Source organism: Lygodium microphyllum, chromosome 19 (assembly GCF_053477565.2).
Source record: "Lygodium microphyllum isolate KBCC chromosome 19, Lygodium_microphyllum_v1.1.10, whole genome shotgun sequence".
In the NCBI taxonomy this organism is placed as follows: domain Eukaryota; kingdom Viridiplantae; phylum Streptophyta; class Polypodiopsida; order Schizaeales; family Lygodiaceae; genus Lygodium; species Lygodium microphyllum.
Genome location: NC_141153.1, coordinates 9,650,599 through 9,670,282, shown reverse-complemented (window position 1 = coordinate 9,670,282; position 19,684 = coordinate 9,650,599). Strand labels below are relative to the sequence as shown.

Below are 19,684 nucleotides of genomic sequence, written 5' to 3'. Positions count from 1 at the left end.
AAAATGGTTACATCAGTCAGATCTCTTTCAGAACAAGAGACATTCCTAAAAAAAAGTACAAGTAAAATAAAAAATACCTGGGTAATGGGAATACACAGCTTTTCACGAGATTTTAAGAGCATCATTTCACTTCCTGATCTTGAAGATCCTTGCCTTTACATGTGAAACAATGTCCAAGATTCATTACAGCTGAGACTGAAATCTAGCTCTTGATAACCACAAACAGAACTTATCAAAAAACAAATATCCATGTGTAAGCATATTTCAATATATTTTATTGTTGCCAAGATCTGACACTAATACAAATACACGATACATTTTCTCCATTAGACATGAACTCAATGTAACCAAAGAATCAAAGGACCCCATACACTATCATTACTTAACTATCACTGGTGGAGATTAAATGAGTATATTGTATGAAATTGTGCTTTGCTATTCCTGAATAGAGGGGTAGCAAAAACATTAATGATAGATTGAGTTTCTCATGGACTCTTTTTACCTGTGAAGAAGATTACTTGCTAGTTGTACATTGTCATCTCTAGCTTGTTCTTGGTGAAATGTTTGATCATCATCACTTTCATTGCTGGCCTAAGCATTCAAAAGTTGGACACCTATTTGGCTTAGTCCATAAATAAGCAAGATAGATATGCCATGCAAGTTGATGAAGCTTACAGATATCTTTAAGTCATCGCCATTGAAATCTATATTTTTGCTTGGATGAGAGTGGCTTTCTGCTCTTTTTCTTTTGATGCATGCTCCAAGCTGAAAGAGAAACATTGGGAAAAATCACTGTTAGGGTTGACACTTGACATGCTACAAAATCTACATCTCTTATGGATTCTTACTCATGATCCCATATACACAATGAGCTATTTAAAACATGCCTTGAGCCTTGCAAAATTGGAAACTCTGCACTTGACTATGCTTTTCATTGAAAGTTTCAGGCTCCACTCTTAGCCTCTTATCCAACACCTTTTGTCTTCTCACATTGGATGAGTCTGTGCATCCCTCCCTCCCATTCTCAACCTTGAGATGGTGACCTAGTTATCCCATTAGACATAAGAGGAAATTGTGACAACGATCACTTACCAGGAACAGGCTTCTTCCAGGCCCTACCTCTCTCATGTCCTCTTCATTAACCTAAATGTTAGCCACCTTAAGTCTGGACTCTGTCCTTTAACCCCCTACCCCACCTATCTTTCCATGCTCTTTACAGCTCTTTGGGTAGGTCTGTCATCGTTCATTCTCAAAGCTTGAGATTGTTATCCTGTTGCCCAAAACACACAATAGGACAAGCACTTCATTCTTCATCACTTAGTAAGATTTATTTTTTTTCAAAGGTACTTGATTGACAGACTTTGGCTACTCTCTGGAGTGAATGAGATCTCAAAGTGGCTTGGCTCGGGAAAATTGGCCTGCTCAGATCTAAGATGATATGGTTTCACCAAATTATGTAGAGTATCCCCATATCACATTAACCAGCTCCCAACACCATATCCTACACCATGGCCTTCCCAATACTCCAATTTGAAATGTGTTTCACCAATGAAATGTTTCATTCTGCAAGTGAAATGTCTACCAGTTCCACCGTAGAAATAAACAATGATTTTCTGGAAAACCATTGAACACACCTACAAACGTGCGCGCCTGTGCGGACACGCACACACACACACACTCTCTCTCTCTCTCTCTCTCTCTCTCTCTCTCTCTCTCTCTCTTGTAATAGGTAGTATTAATCACAGAAAAAAATATACAAGATAACATGATTGGAAGATACAAGATGACGCACGCACGTGTGCGCACACACACACACACACACACACTCTTTTTTTTCGTCAAGATAATTGAATTAACTAGTAAATATTTACATCAGACCATCATGTCAGCATTCTCTCTCTATCTCTTACTTTCTGTTACATCAGACCATCAGGTCATCAGAGAAACTGATGAAATACTATCAAGACTTTAACATAAAGAAATCACATAGGAAGGACAGCTGGAGTAGAGCGAACAATAGCCAGCCAGGCAGCAGCAATGTCAGGAAGAACCAGGTCAGCTGATATCATAGAAGAAATTTGCCATAGCACTAAACCTTGAACACGGACCACATGACCATGGATGCCCGAAATTGAGTAAAAAATAAAGGCATTCTGAGTACGCCAAATATGCCACAGGGCAGTCCATCTAAGGAAATGGAAAAGACATGAATAATCAAAATGCAAAGAAGACACAGAGGGCAGCTTTCCCGTGATCCATGAACGGGCTGTTATCCGGTGCTGAGTCGCCGAGAACCACACGTTGGAAATAGAACTCCAGATCTGTCGAGCAACCAAACAAGAGACAAAAAGAAGAAGCAATGTTTCATCACATGTAGTGCAAAATACACAATGACCAGCAGAGATCTTCCAAGCACGCAACACCTGTCCAGTTGAAAGACCACCAATTAGCAGTCTCCACAAGAAGACTTTACCTTGATAGGGAACCTTAGACTTCCAAAGTTGAATGAATCTTTCCTGCCACTTCTTTTTGCCATCCCTAATATGCCATAATTTATTCACCTTTGTAGTGACCCATCTCTTGGCCTCCATCTAATGATATATCTGGTTAGTGGACCTCTTCCCGAAATCATCTCGAAGCACAAACATCTAGCCACGCCATAGATACGATGGTTGTAGCATAGGCAAAGGAGAGAACCTCTGAAGTCTGACCTGCATGGATGACTAGATGTCACAATATCCACGAAGTACCCGAAAGTGCTAACGAATACGCTAAAAAAATAAAGACGGGATTGCCCAAGAATAACACCATAAAAAACTGTTTGCAACCCCAAACGAGGCATCCGATTAAACTTGACTCTCTGCAAATCTTTGTCCAGCCAATCCAACAACCTGGAGGATGCCACTACTTCTCATTGCAACAAATTCACCTCCTTACGGATATTAGGGGGGCACCAAACTGAAAAACGTAAGATCTCCTGCCAGGAAGCAATCAAATGAGAAAGGAGAAAAGACTGGGAGACCATAATAGGCCTTGAGGAATTAAGTACATGCCACTAGGAAGCATGAACCGTGTTACCATGAGAGATGACAATCTTTTCAATAAAAAATTTAGCAATAACTGACTTAGGATGACTCTGTACACAAAGCTTGCAAAAGGGCCAATCTCAAGGCTGTCATATGCAAATTAACATCCAACAAAGCTGCACCCCCCATCCGTTCGGGCATAGTCACATGCTGCACAAAATCCACACCTGTCCCAAATGATTGCCTTTCTTTTTCCACAACATGAATCTGATAGGCTGAACCAATTCCAAAAGGGACTTCTTAGTCCATGGAAGCAGTGGCAAAAAGAACGATGTCATACTGATCATAATACATCGAGCAACTGACATGTAAAGGACAACCTTGAGATTTCTAGTACATGAACTTGTTATCAATCTGGGAGGCCATCCAATCCAGTAAGGCATGGGGAGCTACCTCCACATTGATAGGATATCCCGCGTGTCCGGTTATATTTCCCTTTGAGATCACAATTCCATGCCAGCTCAAGGCCTGCCCAAGGCCTGTAGATCATTCTCCGTACAGGAGAGTAGTGTAGATTTCTGAGTATCAATATGAAGACTCAATGCCAAAGCAAAAAGATTCAATGCCACCATTGCCAGATTAACATTAGTGTGATCCACCTTAAGGAACATAAAAGAATCGTCTGCCAAAGATTGACCCACAAGTTGAGTACCACCGGGAAGAGACAAGCCAACTATCTCGCCTTGATCAACCAACTTATCCAACAATGAGAGCATCGAGTGAGTGACCAAAGCGAAAAACAAAGGGCTGAGAGGAAAGCCTTGCCTAAGAAGGCAATTTCCTTTGTGATCCCTCCATTAAGAGCAATATGAGCCACAACACCTTGACTAATGGTATCAACAAGAGAAACATGCAAGGACTGTAGATAGTAATTGCCGCAAAAAAGACCAACTAACATGATCAAATGCCTTCTCAATATCAAGCTGAAGCATAACTATTGTTGGCTTGAAGCTTTGGCATAGTCAATTCCTAGTTGCACATTCAAAATGTTATGTATTATATTCTGACCTTTAATGAAACCATATTGACGTGGATGAACCAAGTGTAGAAAAACTTTATGCAATTTGTTGACAATGATTTTGGAGAAGATTTTATATAACAAATCCATAATAGAAATGGTTCTCCATTGTTTTAAATAGGTTGGAGAGGGAACCTTGGGCAACAACCAAATGACAACAATCTTCCAATCCAATGGCATCATACCATAATTCCACACTTCCTGACACTGGCGAGTTAATGAGTCTTTAAGCTGCTCTACATGAGTTGAAAATAGCGCATTAGGAAGCTTATCCTAGACAAGACTTTTCCTTCGGGGCAAGTGGGACAACACTTCTTCCACTTCATCTTCTGAAATATTAGCCTCCGTTAAATCCACCCATTCTGGTTCAACCTAATTACTAACCAACTCGCAAATATATCGGCAAGCAGAGTGAACAGCATTGGAAAAAATCTCTTGCGGACCCAGTAAGGACTTATAAAAGTCAACACTCATATGGATGATGGAGGCAGGATCGGTCACCATAACACCCTGCTCATCCATTAAACGCACTATATTTTCCCAAGCATATTTCTAGAATCACGAATCGGCCTTGAGGGTCCTAAGAAACCAATGATGGTTGCAAGAAGGATTTGACAGCCAACATAACTCTAGATTTATGTGGAGCTTGACCACTGAAAAAAACTACATAATCCTTATAAACATAAGAAGATCCAACCAAAGCGTGTTGTTTATGCTTCACAGCACAAAATACATCCCAATTTCCAGCAAACACAACTTTCCACAATCGATACTACTTGCTGCCAGAAGATATATCTTTCACATTCCACAAAGCAATTCTCATGATAAATTAGAAATGAGAAAAACTACTGAACCACCGCTTTCCCTTTTCTTTTTACATCTATAGCTTTTACTGCCTTGAATCTCTCAATCTCACTTCGGATTACATCTACAAGGTCTGTCCTCTACAAGCCAACAATCAAAGCAAGAGAAGGAAACTGTTGTTGCTGTGAACCAAAAAACATCCCTAGGAGGCACAAACCTCCCTGGTGTATCAAAGTGCAAAGTAGAATCGGAAATCCTTTTATCATCCCTTGCTGGTGCATGTGAAGATTGAGGATTCATGTAAAACCCCCTACCTCTGCGTTGAAAGGTCTGAGTGATTGGGTGCGGTGGTGGGTGGGCAGGAGTCGAACGAGAAGCCTGTCTGGCATTATGTCTAACCACTGAGACCCAAGAATCCTCCCGAGGAGCCACATTCGACTCAACTGCAACCGAAGCACGCTCAGGACCAACTTGAGAAACCTCTTCCTTTCCTTCATCACCACCATGTTGGGGAAGCATCTCAGGATGAGCTTGAGGCTGTTGAAGTATATGTTGAGGATGGTGGTCTTGCATATCCATGGTTGGATCTATAGTTCGTTGCAAAACCTTAGGATTTTTGTCACATTCTGAAATGAAATGGCCAAATTGACCACATCTAAAATAATGTCCACCAAAAGTACCCCATTTCGACTCATAAATCAAAGTTTGTAGTCCTGGAACCTCAAAACGAATTTTAGTCAAGGGAGGTTTCCTTGTATCCCAAAGCAAGCATGCCCTGTTCCTATTGCGGGAAGCCACCCAAGGCTCCACCAACACCTGACCAAGGGTTCTCAAGACCAGTAGGAGGATTCTCCAAAGATGCGCAGGAAAATCAACCACCTCCACCCAAATTGGGCATGCCTCCCTCAACAGTGAACACTCCTTGAAACTCAGCTATGGGCCTCTAAGGGACCATGTGAACAAGCTGCCCATCCAAGAACAAAGGAATGCGCTGCATAATGGAAGCCCGCACTTCCGAGGAACGAAAAAGAACCTCAAAAAACCCCTTTGGAATGTCATAAATCTCTTCAACAAGAGGGGCCTGCATATGTCCTTAAGCATCATCTGGGCACTATTCAACAGTTACAAGCATGGATTGCAACCAAGCACGAATCTTGGTGATCAAGGGAGTTCTTACTGTAAAGTAAAAGATGGCTGCCCTCTCATGTAAAGCAGCAATCTACTGTAGGACCAGTTCCATTCCCATGACTGCAACTACATAATCCCCATCCAATAAAGAGTTAGCTTTGCCCTCATTAACATGGACATAATCGGACATAAGATGATTGGCAGTGGCTAGCATGAACTGGAGAGACCCATCACGCTGTGAACCAGAAGCATGAACCTCTGGCTAAGGCAAATTTGGGGGGCATAATACCGGTTCTTCAAACGACATCTTCTGATGTTTACCTATCTCATCCCCATCGGTCAATGGCCTGGAATCCTCAGCCAACGAATCACTATCTGAGTCCGGCTGAACTTGGTCATTCTCATTCCCCATATGCTGGTCAAGAAAAGCCATATCGATACCATTTGTCACCAGCAGATTATCCATCATAGAACTAGATGTTGAGCACAAACTTCTCTCTAACCCCTGTTTTGTAGGTTGGCGGACCACAAGTTTGCTCTCTCTCTTTTTTTTTTCTTCGTAAAAGGTAATTGTATTAATTAAGAAAAAAAGGTACAAGTTTACATGATTACAAGATACACGATGGCTCTAAGCCATCTCTCTCTCTCTCTCTCTCTCTCTCTCTCTCTCTCCTTCTTACTCTCTCTGATTGATAGTTGGCCCCCCCACAGGAGAGGCAGAGAAGGGCACACTACAGATGAATCTGTGTGTGCAGCATGGGCAAATGATCTGAGACAGGGGGTCAGTGTGGGAAATTCCAGCACAAACTGATGGCATGTGCAGGTCCACCCACCGGCAGGGAAGTCTTGATGCAAGCCAGACGGTGCTAGGGCCCAAACACCCAGGCGACAAGGGGCAAAAGATCGTCACTGCCAGTCCCTGCTCTCTTTCCAGCAATTGACGACTCAACGACTGTTTTACTTCTGCACTAGATATCTGTCTTCAGTGTGGCATGACTGCCCTTCTGCAGTTCGCTTATGCCAAGAATAGTGGCTTTGGCACAAAACCTTGGCCGCGCGCAATAGAGTCCACCGTCGCCATCGATTTTCTTCTCTCTCTCTCACACACACACTCTCTCTCTCTCTCTCGCATTCGTAAAGAGTAATTATATTAGTTGCTGTAAAACTACAAGAGTACAAAAATCATAACGAACTAAAGAGATGGAAAAACAAGTGAGGAAACAATTGTACTTGTATCCTAGGAAACTAGATCCTTCCAAGGGAGAAGGCTTAACTATTAGTGGAGAAGACCTTTCAATTTCGTGACATGACTTGGAACACTAGAACTCGAATTTTAAAAAACGGTATTCTAGGTGACCTAATTATGGCAACAATGCCAAAATTTGAGAAAATGGAACATTATCTTCATGTGTGCCTGCGCAAGAGTAGAAAGTTTTGCCTTGTCAAACACCCAATCAAAGGGACGCATAAGAGGTTCCACCACTTTTCGCCAAATTTTGAACGAGAGACCAAATGTACCTAGCCAATGGATAGGAGATAAACCTATGCTGTGAAGACCCCCCCAATGGTAGGAAAAAAACCACCAATCAGGATTCTCCAAAGAAAGACCTTGCATTTGAATGGAGTTTTATCAATCCATCCTTCCATAATAGTCAATTTCTGCCATAACCTGCTTTTGTGAACACCCCAGAAAAAATCAGCTCTAGCTAGTAACTAGCAATGATCCCTAACAAGTAGGTGATACTTCTATATAACAAAAGCACCCTTGCAAACATGGCTGGTCCACAAGTCTCCAATCCTACTAGGGATGATCTAGAGCAAGGCTAGGGAAAGGCTGCTGATCCTCCAAATCCAAGGAAGGCATGTCCCATAAACCATGGTATCTACTAGGGATCCAAAAAACCCATTCAACACTGTGAAAAGACATCAAGACACCTCATGCTAATAGTGTTTCATCAACAATAGATGTCACGAGGACGTGAAAATTTGGTGCTTTGCTTATGTTTAATTGACATTTGATTAAAGGATTAATTAAATGTGCAATTAAAAGATGCACATGTGTTGCACATGTGAGGTGCAAGCTACTTTTTCACAGTTGAAGACCGAAGGACCCTGTGAAAAAGATGGGTGTCAAAAGCAAAAGTTGTAACAAGTCACACTTATTAGATTCTAGGTGAATTTTGATGCCAGTTTGCCCCTAGGACTATTAATTGGCCATTAAGTGTCAGTGGTGACATTAGGGACTAGGCATTAATTAATGGATTAATGCTTGTCCAAGGGTCAATTAATGCATGGAACCACTTTGGGTTGCAAATGGCCTAGCCAATTAATTTTTGGATGGGCAAGGTCAATTTTCTGGGCATGGATTAAGGGCTGAATTAATTTTCAGAATTAGTTAATTTTGAAAATTAATTAAATGGCTGAAAATTGCTAAAAATGGATTAAGAAAGCTGCCACTTGGCAAGACTTTCCCATGCAAGTGGGGGAAAGGTTAAATAGGGCTAAAGAGAGAGGAAAATCTCGTTTTTTTATTTTGGAGCTGTTGGAAAGAGGTGTTGGACTGTTGCTGCTAGCTTTTGGGGCCATTTCCCAGCCATTGGAGACCATTTTGGTGATCGAGATTGCATATTCTTGACCTTGGGAAGTTGACAATAGCTGCTGATGCACTTTCTCCTGAAGATCACAGTCTCTGATGCTCCTATTTTGTTGGTGCATCCGTTTGGGGTTGGTATAGCAAGGTAGCAGCTGATTTTGATCAGTTCTTCGCGACAAATCTCAAAATTTTCTCTCTTTATAGCATTCTCTCATCTCCTTCAGCCTATGCTCAGCCATTCTCAGCAATTCTCAGCCATTTGGAGGAGATTCCAACCTTTTTTGGTGGGCTGATCTGTAATTTCTGCAGTAAACTCTAATTTACAGCAGAAATTAGGGTTTAGCAACCACCTTGGGATCCGTGCCAGAGATTGGAGGCTCAAGGGACTGAAATCAGCAGCTGATAATTGAGGATTATCAAGGGATTTCAGGAGCCAGCCCATCCCAAATTGATTTGGGGCAGCATTTGGCTAGCCAAGGGTCAAATTGGAGAAGAAGTCCTGGGTGAATCAAGGGGTAAATAACCCAAAAGGCTTGCTGGTTATGTATGACAGCAAGAGCAATTGGTTAGTAGGAGAAGATTGAAGAATCTTGAGTTTTACTCCTTCCAATTGAATGAAATCTAAAGAAATACCGCAAGGGGTGCCAATTTTGGGGCCAACAGGTGTCTACTGTCCAAGAATATTATGGTAAAGTGTGTATTTCATTTTATGTGCATTTATTTATTGTTGTAATTAACTCTTAAATCAGGTTATCACCACCCATTCCAAGAAGGAAGGCTGGTTTCAATAGAAATCAATCCTAGTTGTGCCATCCGATTAAACCTGGGGCAACCATCTTGCTTTCCTTCCCAACCTAGAAACAACCAACAATTTAGCCTGCAAAGAGTCGGCATGCAATCGATCTTCCACTAAATGCCAAACCACCTTCTAAAGCACAACCTTCCATGAGCACACCAAATGGGTTAATAGAAGAGAGGATGGTACAATAACTAGTTGATCAATGTTGAGCATATACCACCAGGACCCTTGGATTTTAGTGTTCCCATGCACAACACCCTAGTCAAGAGAAAATAGCGGACAATAGAGATCCAAGGATGATGACCCGCACACATACCTTGAAACAATGACCAATGGAAGGCAACCATGTGAGTCTCCACATCCAAAACAATAGCACAGCCCATGTTTTTAGTCTCCCACAAACTATTCTTGGACCAATGCAAGAGAGATAGATAAAAAGCAAGCATTGGAAGCATGATTGTTTGCACCACTTTGAGGTGCACATTGAAAGGCCGTGCTAAGATTTCTAATAAAGGAATTTGGATTCCACCTTGTCAAAGATCCATCGCAACAATTGTTTAGGCATAACATTGACATCCAAAGGGTAACCCATATATCTTGTAATATTCCCTTTTCAACCACTTCCCCCTACCACCCCATGGCATGTGACCAAATTTAGTATAGTTGATGAGAGATAACTTCGAAGTGTTGATATGCAGCCCTGAAGCTTGACCAAACAAGTCCTAGATGTTGAATGCCTTACAAGGGTTATCCAAATCAGCTTTCAACATCATAAAGGTATCATCGACCAATGCTTGCCCAACAAGATGCTAATTTGACAGAAGGGATAAGCCAACCAGCTTCAATTATCAGCCAAATGTGACAACATCATGAGAACACGATGACTAGCAAGAATACACAAGAAGGGACTTAGAGGACAGCCTTGTTTGCAAAGGGCTTAGTGACCCCACCATTTAGCATGACTTGAGCAAAGGAATCCCTACTGATAGTATATATCAAGTGAGAAATGCGAGCGAGGCTCAAAGCCCATAGTATTCATGAGCTCAGCCAAAAAGGACAACCTCCAAATTTAAGTGTTGCACATAGTCAACACTCATCTATACATTCATTCAAAATGTTAATGGTAGAGAGATACTCATAATGGCAATTAGCCAACACCTTGAAGAAGATGTTGTGCATGCTTCCCATTCACGAGATCAATTTTCAATGTTTCAAAATAATAATGCCCTCCTTCCAAGATGCAGTCATAATTCTAGTGGACCAAACCTCCTGGCACATAGTTGTGAAAGACTTGGCCAAGCAAGTAGCATAAGTCTCAAAGAAATGATTTGAGAGACCATGCCAATCATGGCTTTTATCCTTGGTTAGATGCAACAAGACATCCATGACCTCATCCTCAAGAATATTGGCCTCCAAAGTAGCTTGAAATGTCAAGATCATATTCTCTTGGATCAATGCATCAAACATATTGAACGAGCATGGGCAATTTGGTCAGAATGGGCTGTCGCAAACTGAGAAGATCCATAAAATATTGCCCATGCAGACACACGATAGTCTAAGCATCTGTAACCATCTAATTATCGGCATTCTACGGCCATACCATATTTTCCAATGCAAAGCATACATGCAGGCCACAATCAAATTTATGTGACTAGCAAGAGTTATCTTGCAAGCCTTCTCTCAAAGCCTTAAGCTTGGCTTGCTAATAAGATCACACCATAGTTGTCAAGCACGAAAGTACGATACCGTACAATACGATGAAATATGGTGCCAACCTTCAAATTTTATAAGGTACGGTAAAATATTAGTACCCAAAAAAAAAAAACTTGATTATTTTGGACTAAATACAATAGAATAGATGTTTAAAGTCTAAATAGCAATGCTATTAGAGTATATAAGATGAATACTTAAGGGTAACATGCCAAAACCTAATGCCACATATGCAACATGTGCTACTATTACCTACATGTTACAAGTACATCAATGGGAGTGGATACATCATACATGAAGGATCATACAAATAAGAGGTTTGAGAAAGAGAAGGTTGAGATAGATAGAGAGAGAGAGAGAGAGAGAGAGAGAGAGAGAGAGTTATATTAACGTCTACAACAGGCCAAGTTGGCCTATGAGACCAAAATGTTGCATACAAATGTTTGGGAGATTTCAAAAGTCCCAGTATGTCTCGGCCCTTCCTCTTGCCTCGGCCCTTTCCAAGTGTAGAATCTCGAATGGCAATTGTTTCTTTTGTACCACTACTGTGGAGTCGGCCCGACATCGATTTCTTTCTTGCCCGCTCGCCAAGAAGATCTGGTCATTCTTGTCACAAGTTTGGCGCGCAGTGGTGGGGTCCTCACTAACTCCTTTTGATTGGGTTTTTGTGCGCCCAAACTACCCACACCGCCATAGTTGCATATGAAGATCTTATTCCACTTTTTCAAATACTGGAGGGCTGCTGGCACATTTGGACCATGCGGAATGCCTTTCTTTTTGATTCGGCCTCTAATGTACCGAGACATATTGCCCGGCTTAAAGGTCTCTTGCATTGGTAGATAGATCTCATTCGGCACTCGGACTTGCTCACTCGGGAGGACTTGCTTCCCTGGCATATGGCAATTTCCTCTGGGTCTTTGCCATGATTTGTGTAGCCTTTTTGTGGCTTAGTACTGAGATTTTACACGCGTTGGCCTAGTGCCCTCATGTATTTTGTAATCTTGTAATCATGTAACCTTGTACCTTTTTTTCGTAATTAATACAATTACCTTCTACGAAAAAAATGAGAGAGAATGTCGATGGAAGAGTTGCCGTCACCTGTGCGTCAGGCCATAGCACCGCCCATCTGAACTGCGTGTAACCTTCAATGCCGTTGTGTGGACCTGCATAGGCTGTTGGACAGAGCTGCGACTTGAAGCGCCGATCTCCTGCCCTATAACGTTTCGCCCTGCAGATGCCCACCAAATTCGACCGTCCTGCTGCTCTCTTGGTCGTGCTTCTCTTAAATCTAGAGTGGCACCGCGCTGCAGTAAACCCTAGCCAGCAAATGACATCGTCTAAGAAAGGGAGTGCTTGATCACACAAGTCACGTGAAGAGAGAAAGAGAGCACCCTGCAAATAGCTTCAGATCTCTTGTTAAAGTGGTGATACAATATGGCTGGTCTGGACATGGCCTTTATTGACCAAACGGTGGCAGCCCTTGGTCTGGATTCTAAAACAGAGGAACCAGAGGATAAGGTTCCTTGCACAGAGGAGATGCCACTTGGTCCTAACTTCTAGGCTGCGGGCAAACGCACCAAGCATACTTCGGAAGATACAATGGATCATCAGGAACATTCTTATACTCAGGTTGCTTCTGATTCTGTGGATTCTCAGGATGTTGACTGGGAGCATTTGTTGGAGTTTGCCAGTACTCTACTTGGTGATTATGTTCAACATAATCATGAAGCGTTTTTTGACTCTGAAACTGAAGATATTTTGCTGTGGATCCTAAAAATGTTTTACGCTCATTCTCAGTGTTTTATGAACGTGCTGTTATACTCTTCTTCATTGCTAGGATCCCAGTGCTTTCCTATATTCGCCAGTGGCTGCAAAGTCTACTACAAGGGGAGTGTGTTGAAGAGATTTTTGTTGGGCCCCAAGGCTTTTATGAGGTGCTGTTGAAATCCGAGAAGCATCCTGCCGATTTGCTGACTAATCTGCCATTGTTCTTTGATCACCGTTTGGTCCATGTTGTGCCATGGTGCCCAATGGCAAATTTTCAGCGCTTGCTTCAACGCGAATGCCCAGTGTGGGTTGAAGTGGAAAACTGTCCGGTTGTCTATTGGCCACTGTTAAAGTATGCCATGGCCGTTATGGGCACTGTTTTGGTTCCCCTGAGCCTAAGGGCCACGAATCGTAACCATTTGTGTATGTTATGGGACACTGCTCGGAAAAGGCCTGCTTGGTTACGTCTTAATTGCTCTGGCATGCAACCTTTGCACTTTCGTTTGAAATGGGGTAACTTTGCAGGGCATTGTTTTTCGTCTGGAAAATTGGGGCATTTTATGGACAAATGTCTAGCGAAGCAACCAACTTCAGATGCTGAGCATGTTTTGCCTCCCATGGAAGATATGGTGCTTGATGCGCCGTCGCAGGATGCGACCCAGCCACCTAAAGTTTTGGATAAAGGCAAACAACATGTTTCGGGTTTGGATTCCCGTGACAATGATTGGGTAGATGTACGTGCCAAAAAAGGTAAAAGGTTTGATGCTGGCATGGCGGATACTGTGTCTATTGCTTCACAAGATTCCTTGCATACTTATATGCGCAGGAAAGACATGTTGTCTTCAGAGCACACTACTCATGCTATGGTTTCTTCTGCTCCTCGCAATCAACCCACTAGGAAAGTATATATGGATGGTCCGAAGGGCCCACCTGCTAAGTTGGCTTTTGATGCTAGAGGTAACGTGATTACCCCATGGGATCGTCGTTATCCCCGTTCCATCCCACTGTCTACCTCTAAATCTGGCCGTCAGAACTCTTTTGCCCGTGTTAGCTGATTTTTTGGATGAGGGAGTCCTTGACATTTTAGTAGAAAAGGTTAAATCAAGGCAAGCTTTGCCTCGTTCCTGATTTTCTTTTTTGAATACACATGAAGATAGCCACGTGGAATGTGCGAGGTATTTGTTCTCGCAATAAGCAACATGCCATGTGGAGTTTATTGCATGAGAATCAATGGGATGCCTTGTGTGTTGTTGAGCACAAGAGTCACGGTGAAGCAGAAAAAGTTGTAGATTGCCATGGGTTTCACTTGTTTTATGCAGGGACACATGCCATCATTATTCTGGTGTGCTTATGATTGTACATGAGAAATATCAGCCTGTTCTTATTAAAAATGATGTACATGGTCGTTTTGTGGTGATTGAAGTTTTATTTGAAGGAGAGATCTTATGGTTACTTGGGCTTTATGCTCCAAATGACCCTTTATCCCGCCGGGATCTTTGGAATACTTTGCAAATCTCCTTGTCATTTGGCAGATGGGGTTTTTTGATGGGGGATTTTCATATGTGTGTTGATCCTTCACAGTCCACATCAGAGCATTCGGTGATGGATGCTTCGGAAAGCCGTGCGTGGAATGTGTTTGCTCTTGCCATACTTAAGCAAGATCTCTGGTCATGGCTACACCCTTCTTCTATAGGGTTTACTTTTCATTCTCCGCAGTATACAACTACATGGTCGCGGTTGGACTGCATGTATATCATGCAAGATGATGCTTTTCTTCCTGAGATGCTGGAAATGAAAGTGTTGCAGCAATATGCCTTGTCGGACCATTTTCCTCTACAGCTTGAGATGCTTGTACAACCCATTGTACCTTTTAAGCAATTTCTGGATAGACTCCCTTTGCGTTTCAACTCGTCTTATTTGAAGCATTCAATCTTTCAGGGTTATATGCAGCAATTGATTGATAGATTTTTATTGGACTTCTCCTCTGAGGGCAATGCTTCTTTTGAACGATTGCTCTCTGATGTGCAGCGAGTTGTTCGGTAGTATGGGATCCATCATGCCTCTCTTAGTCGGCGGCGTCGACAAGCAGCAGAGGAATTATTGGCTTTGGTTCGTTCTCTACTGGTGGAGACTCCAGATGATGTATTTTTGCTGCCATTGGCTATGCGTTTGATTGATCTTATTAAAGAGTTTCAGTTGAAATCTTATCGGTAGGCCAAATTGCAAAATTTGACTGAGAATTTGCAAGATAGTGCTTGTCAGACTCATAAGTTCTTTTGAGCTCTCCATGCAACTCCTGCTCGAGAGAATATGACTAGACTCCAGGATGCAGAAGGTCAAATGGTCATTGATCCTCAGACTATTGTGAATATGTGTAGGAATTATTTTCTAGACCTTCTTGGTTCTACTCCTTCACCTTCTGACCAAATTACTCATGCCCGCTCAGTTTTCTATGATTTGGTTCACAATCAGGTTCCACATGACATGCAAACTACTTTGGAGACAGATATTCGTGAGGTGGAGGTTATGGATGTTTTGTTACACTTGCCCAAGGATAAAAGTCCTGGTTGGGATGGTCTCACCAATGAATTCTTTCAGGTTTTTGCTACCCGACTGGTGAAACCATTCGGGTAAAACCATTCGGAATGGTCTCACCAATGAATTCTTTGAGGTTTTTGCTACCCGACTAGTGAAACCATTGACGACTATGTTTCAGCAGTTTTGGGAAATGGGGTTCATGCCTTCCTCATGGAAAGGACTTATCAAACTACTTCCAAAAGTTCCTTCACCGTCTATGTTGAAACATTAGCGACCAATTTCTTTGATGGGTTATATGTATAAGATCTTTTCCACAGTGATAGTGAATCGGCTCCATAAGCATATTCCTGCCATTGTGCATCCTCTTCAATATGGTTTCATTAAGGGCCGAAACATTCTGCATAATGTCTTAAATGTGCAAATGGCTATTGACTATGCAAGGCACTCTGGAGGTGGTATTGATTCAATTGGACCTGGAAAAGGCTTTTGATTATTTAGACTGGTCTTTCATTGCAGAACTTATGTCTACTATGGGGTTTGGTACTCGGATGTCTCGTTTGATCTACACCATTAGTGCTACGGCTTCTTCGCGAGTTATGCTGAATGGTGGTGTTACCGAGCCATTTGTCCTTGCACGCTCTGTGAGACAGGGTTGCCCTTTGAGCCCTCTCTTTTTTGCCCTTGCGACTCATCCCGTTCTTTCGATGTTATCTCATATGGCAACTTCTACTCAGTTAGCTGGATTGTCTCTTCCTTTTGGACAATATTTCATTAGTCAATCCTTGGCTGATGACAACTTTATGATTTTGCGTATGGACAAGGATAATCTTCGCAAAGCATTAGATATTTGGACTCTCTTTGGTCATGCTTCTCGTCTTCATATCAATGCTTTGAAATCAGCCATTCTTAGTTGCACCGAGTTAGATTTGCAGTCATTGAACTGGCAGGGAATGGTTGTTCCCCGTGGTTCCATTGTCAGGCATCTTGGATACCCTTTGGGTGTTGATGTTTGGCCAAAGCAACTACTAGAGTGGATTTCACAGAAACTGGCAGCTAAGTTTCTGTATTGGAAGTCACAGGCTTGGTCCTTCGATGTTCGCCTCAAAGTGGCTTAGGCAATTATGTTGCCAATGCTCACATATTTCTTGCCATTGCTACCTTGGACTACTACCACATTGAATGCTCTTACTCAGTACATTCGTTTCATGTTATGGAGGAAGGACTCCTTGCATGCAAGCATTTCATGGATTTCTTGGTCGCATGCATGTACCCCCAAACGCATGGGTGGTGGGGCTATTTTGGATGCTGAAACTCATATACTGACACTCCGTTGGTCTCTTTTTTGTGCCATGTGCTTGGATCATCACCTGTGGGTCTTTATAGCCCGTTATTTTCTTGAGGATCACGGGCTTGTGTATAGTAATACCCAAATTTGGAGCTCCTGGTGGCATGTTCTTAATGCAAACTCTCGGTTTTCTAGTCCTTCATCATCCCTGCTTGCTCATTTGGTATGTTCTTGGAAATTGGTTCTCCAGAAGGCTCAGCGGCATCCAGCGGAGGACCGCTTAGCTACTAACTCTTTTCAACTGGAATTGCTGGTAGCCTCATGATTACTTTCTTGGGAAGGCAAACATGAGCTCAGACCAAAATTTAACGGCATGGCACGTTTGGGCTTGACTTCAGTTGCAGATGCCACCCTTGCCAGTCGCAATGTGTTGATATCGTTTCGTACAGCCAGGAGGCTTTTCAGGATCCCTTGTGGATACCATGATTTATGGGGATAGCTTTTGATGGTGCTCCAGAGCAGACAACCCTTTCCTACCCTTGCTTCGGATCGTCCCTGGTAGGACTGGACCTTGCACGCCGGCTGAATTTGGAAAAGGCCTCGGCTAACTAGGTGTATCATCTCCTGATTAAAGATCATCAATGGCTGGTTACTAAAGCTAATACTGTATGGGGATTGCGTAAATCTCAATCATGGTGGAAGGTTACTGTGATGGAGGGTTGGTTGAACAAGACACCTTTCAAATGCAAGGTCTTTCTTTGGAGGGTGATGATTGGTGGTCTTCCTCTTGCTTCAACCCTTTCCAAGTGCCGAATCTCCAACGGCAATTGTTTCTTTTGCACCACCAGTGTGGAATCAGCCCGTCATCGATTTTTTTCTTGCTCTCTTGCTAAGAAAATCTGGTCACTCTTGTCAGTGGTTTGGCGAGCAATGGTTGGTTTCTTGCTAAGCCCTTTTGATTGGGTTTTTGTGTGGCCCAAATACCCCACACTAGCACAGTCGCATATGAAGATCTTGTTTTACTTTCTTAGATACTGGGGCTGTTGGCACAATTGGACCATTCGGAATGCTTTTCTTTTTGATTCAGCCTCTAATGTTCAGGGACATATTGCTAGGCTTAAAGGTTTCTTGCATTGGCAAATAGATCTCATTCGGCACTCTGACTCACTCCCTCGGGAGGACTTACTTTCCTGGCATATGGCAATTTCCTCTGCGTCTTTGCCATGACTTTTGTAACTCTTTTGTCGTTTAGTACTTTATAAATATAACATCCGTTACGAAAAAAAAAGAGAGAGAGAGAGAGAGGCTTTGGGAAAAGAAGAAAAAAAAGAAAGGAGAAAGAAAGAAAGAAGGTTGTAGGTTTGGGAGAGGGTGGCCAAAAGGGACAATTCTTTCGTACTAAATTGTACAAATATGTATGGTACGGTACATAGATGGGAGTGGATACATCATATATGAAGGATAGAAATAAGAGTGAAATTGCGAGAGAGAGAGAGAGAGAGAGAGAGAGAGAAGAGCGAAATGAGAGACGGGGGGAGGATGGAGATCGCGTCGCCTGTGCCTGTCGCGCCGCCATAGCCCGTCCACGTCGTCGTCTGCTGCTGTTTTGCCGTCGTCCGTCGCCCGCCCCTGCAGTTCCGTCGCCTGTTGCCCGCGGCTGCAGTTCTGTCGCCTGTCGCCCGCGGCTGCAGCTCCGTCGCCCGTCGCCTTTCGCCCGCCCCTGTTGTTCCGTCGCCCGCGGCTGCCCTTGCCGCCCTGTTCCGTAGCCCTCACGCTCCGTCGGGCGCGACTGAGTCCCCCGCCCCGCTGCTGACCGGCCCTTCGTCAGCGGCCCCTGCCTTGCTGTCGTCTACCTAAGTGGCGGGCTCTGCACTAGCACTTTGCTCGTTTGCCCTCTGTGTTTAGGGTTTCTGCTGGCGAGGCCCCTGCCCTGTGTCCTCGACTATCCCGCGCTGCCGTCGACTGCCAGACCTGTGTTCCACCCTCAGGCCCTTGCACTGTTAGGGTTGTGCCCTGCCACACGCGTTCTTGGAACAGGCCACGACTCAGGCTGACAGGTAAAGCTCCGGTTTCATTGGCTGTGTTTGTTAAATCTGTCCTTGGACAGCGCTGCTGTACAGGAAAGAAAGAGCGCAAGAGCGAGAGAGAGAGCGCGAACGAGAAGACAGCAGTATGGCTGGCCTGGATATGGATTTTCTTGACCAGACGGTGGATGCCCTTAGCCCTGATTCTGACGCAGAGGAGACAGAGAATATGGTGCCATGCACGGAGGAGCTGCCTCCGGGTTCTGAACTGCCAGGTTCTGAACTGCCGCCTGCTGGCAAACGCTCCAAGCACACTTCTGATGAGCCAATGGGTCCTCAGGAACGTTCCTATGCGCAAGTGGCCTCTGATCCTGTGGATTCGCAGGAAATCGACTGGGAGCATTTGCTCGACTTTGCCAATACTCTGCTTGGCGAGTATGCCCAGCATAATACTGAATCTTTTTCTGAAGCGGGAACGGATGATGTGCTGGAAGCTACGGTGGACCCTAAATCAGTCTTGAGATCTTTCTCGGTTTTTTATGATCGTGTAGTTATCCTTTTCTTCACTGGCAGGATCCCGGTGCTGTCACATATTCGCCAGTGGATGCACCATTTATTGCAAGGGGAGTGTGTTGAGGAGATCTTCCTTGGACCCCGAGGCTTTTATGAGGTGCTGTTGAAATCGGAAATGCATCGAGCTGAGCTCCTGTCCAAGTTGCCACTATTCTTTGATCGCCGCCTGGTCCATGTTGTACCATGGCGCCCCATGGCTGACTTCCAGCGTCTGCTTCAACGAGAATGCCCGGTGTGGGTAGAGGTGGAGAATTGTCCGGCGGTCTATTGGCCAATGTTGAAGGACGCCATGGCGGTTGTGGGCACGGTGCTGGTCCCCCCAAGCCTCAGGGCAATGAACCGGAACCGTTTATGCATGT

General features: G+C 43.6%; 1 protein-coding gene across 6 annotated transcripts in view; it reads right to left on the bottom strand.

The window, feature by feature from the left end:
- Positions 1 to 19,684, bottom strand: part of LOC148019545 (Rab3 GTPase-activating protein catalytic protein) — a 248,219-nt gene that overhangs the window by 24,931 nt on the left and 203,604 nt on the right. For all 6 annotated transcript variants that reach the window (XR_015694814.1, XR_015694813.1, XM_087699513.1 and 3 more), the window contains 3 exons: positions 676 to 765; positions 503 to 591; positions 78 to 153 (listed from right to left, as the gene is read on the bottom strand). Coding sequence is in view for 4 of the 6 variants with exons in the window: in XM_087699513.1 (XP_087555639.1) it covers positions 78 to 153; positions 503 to 591; positions 676 to 765 (255 nt within the window). In the remaining 2 variants the exon portion in view is untranslated. The remainder of the gene's footprint in view (positions 1 to 77; positions 154 to 502; positions 592 to 675; positions 766 to 19,684) is intronic.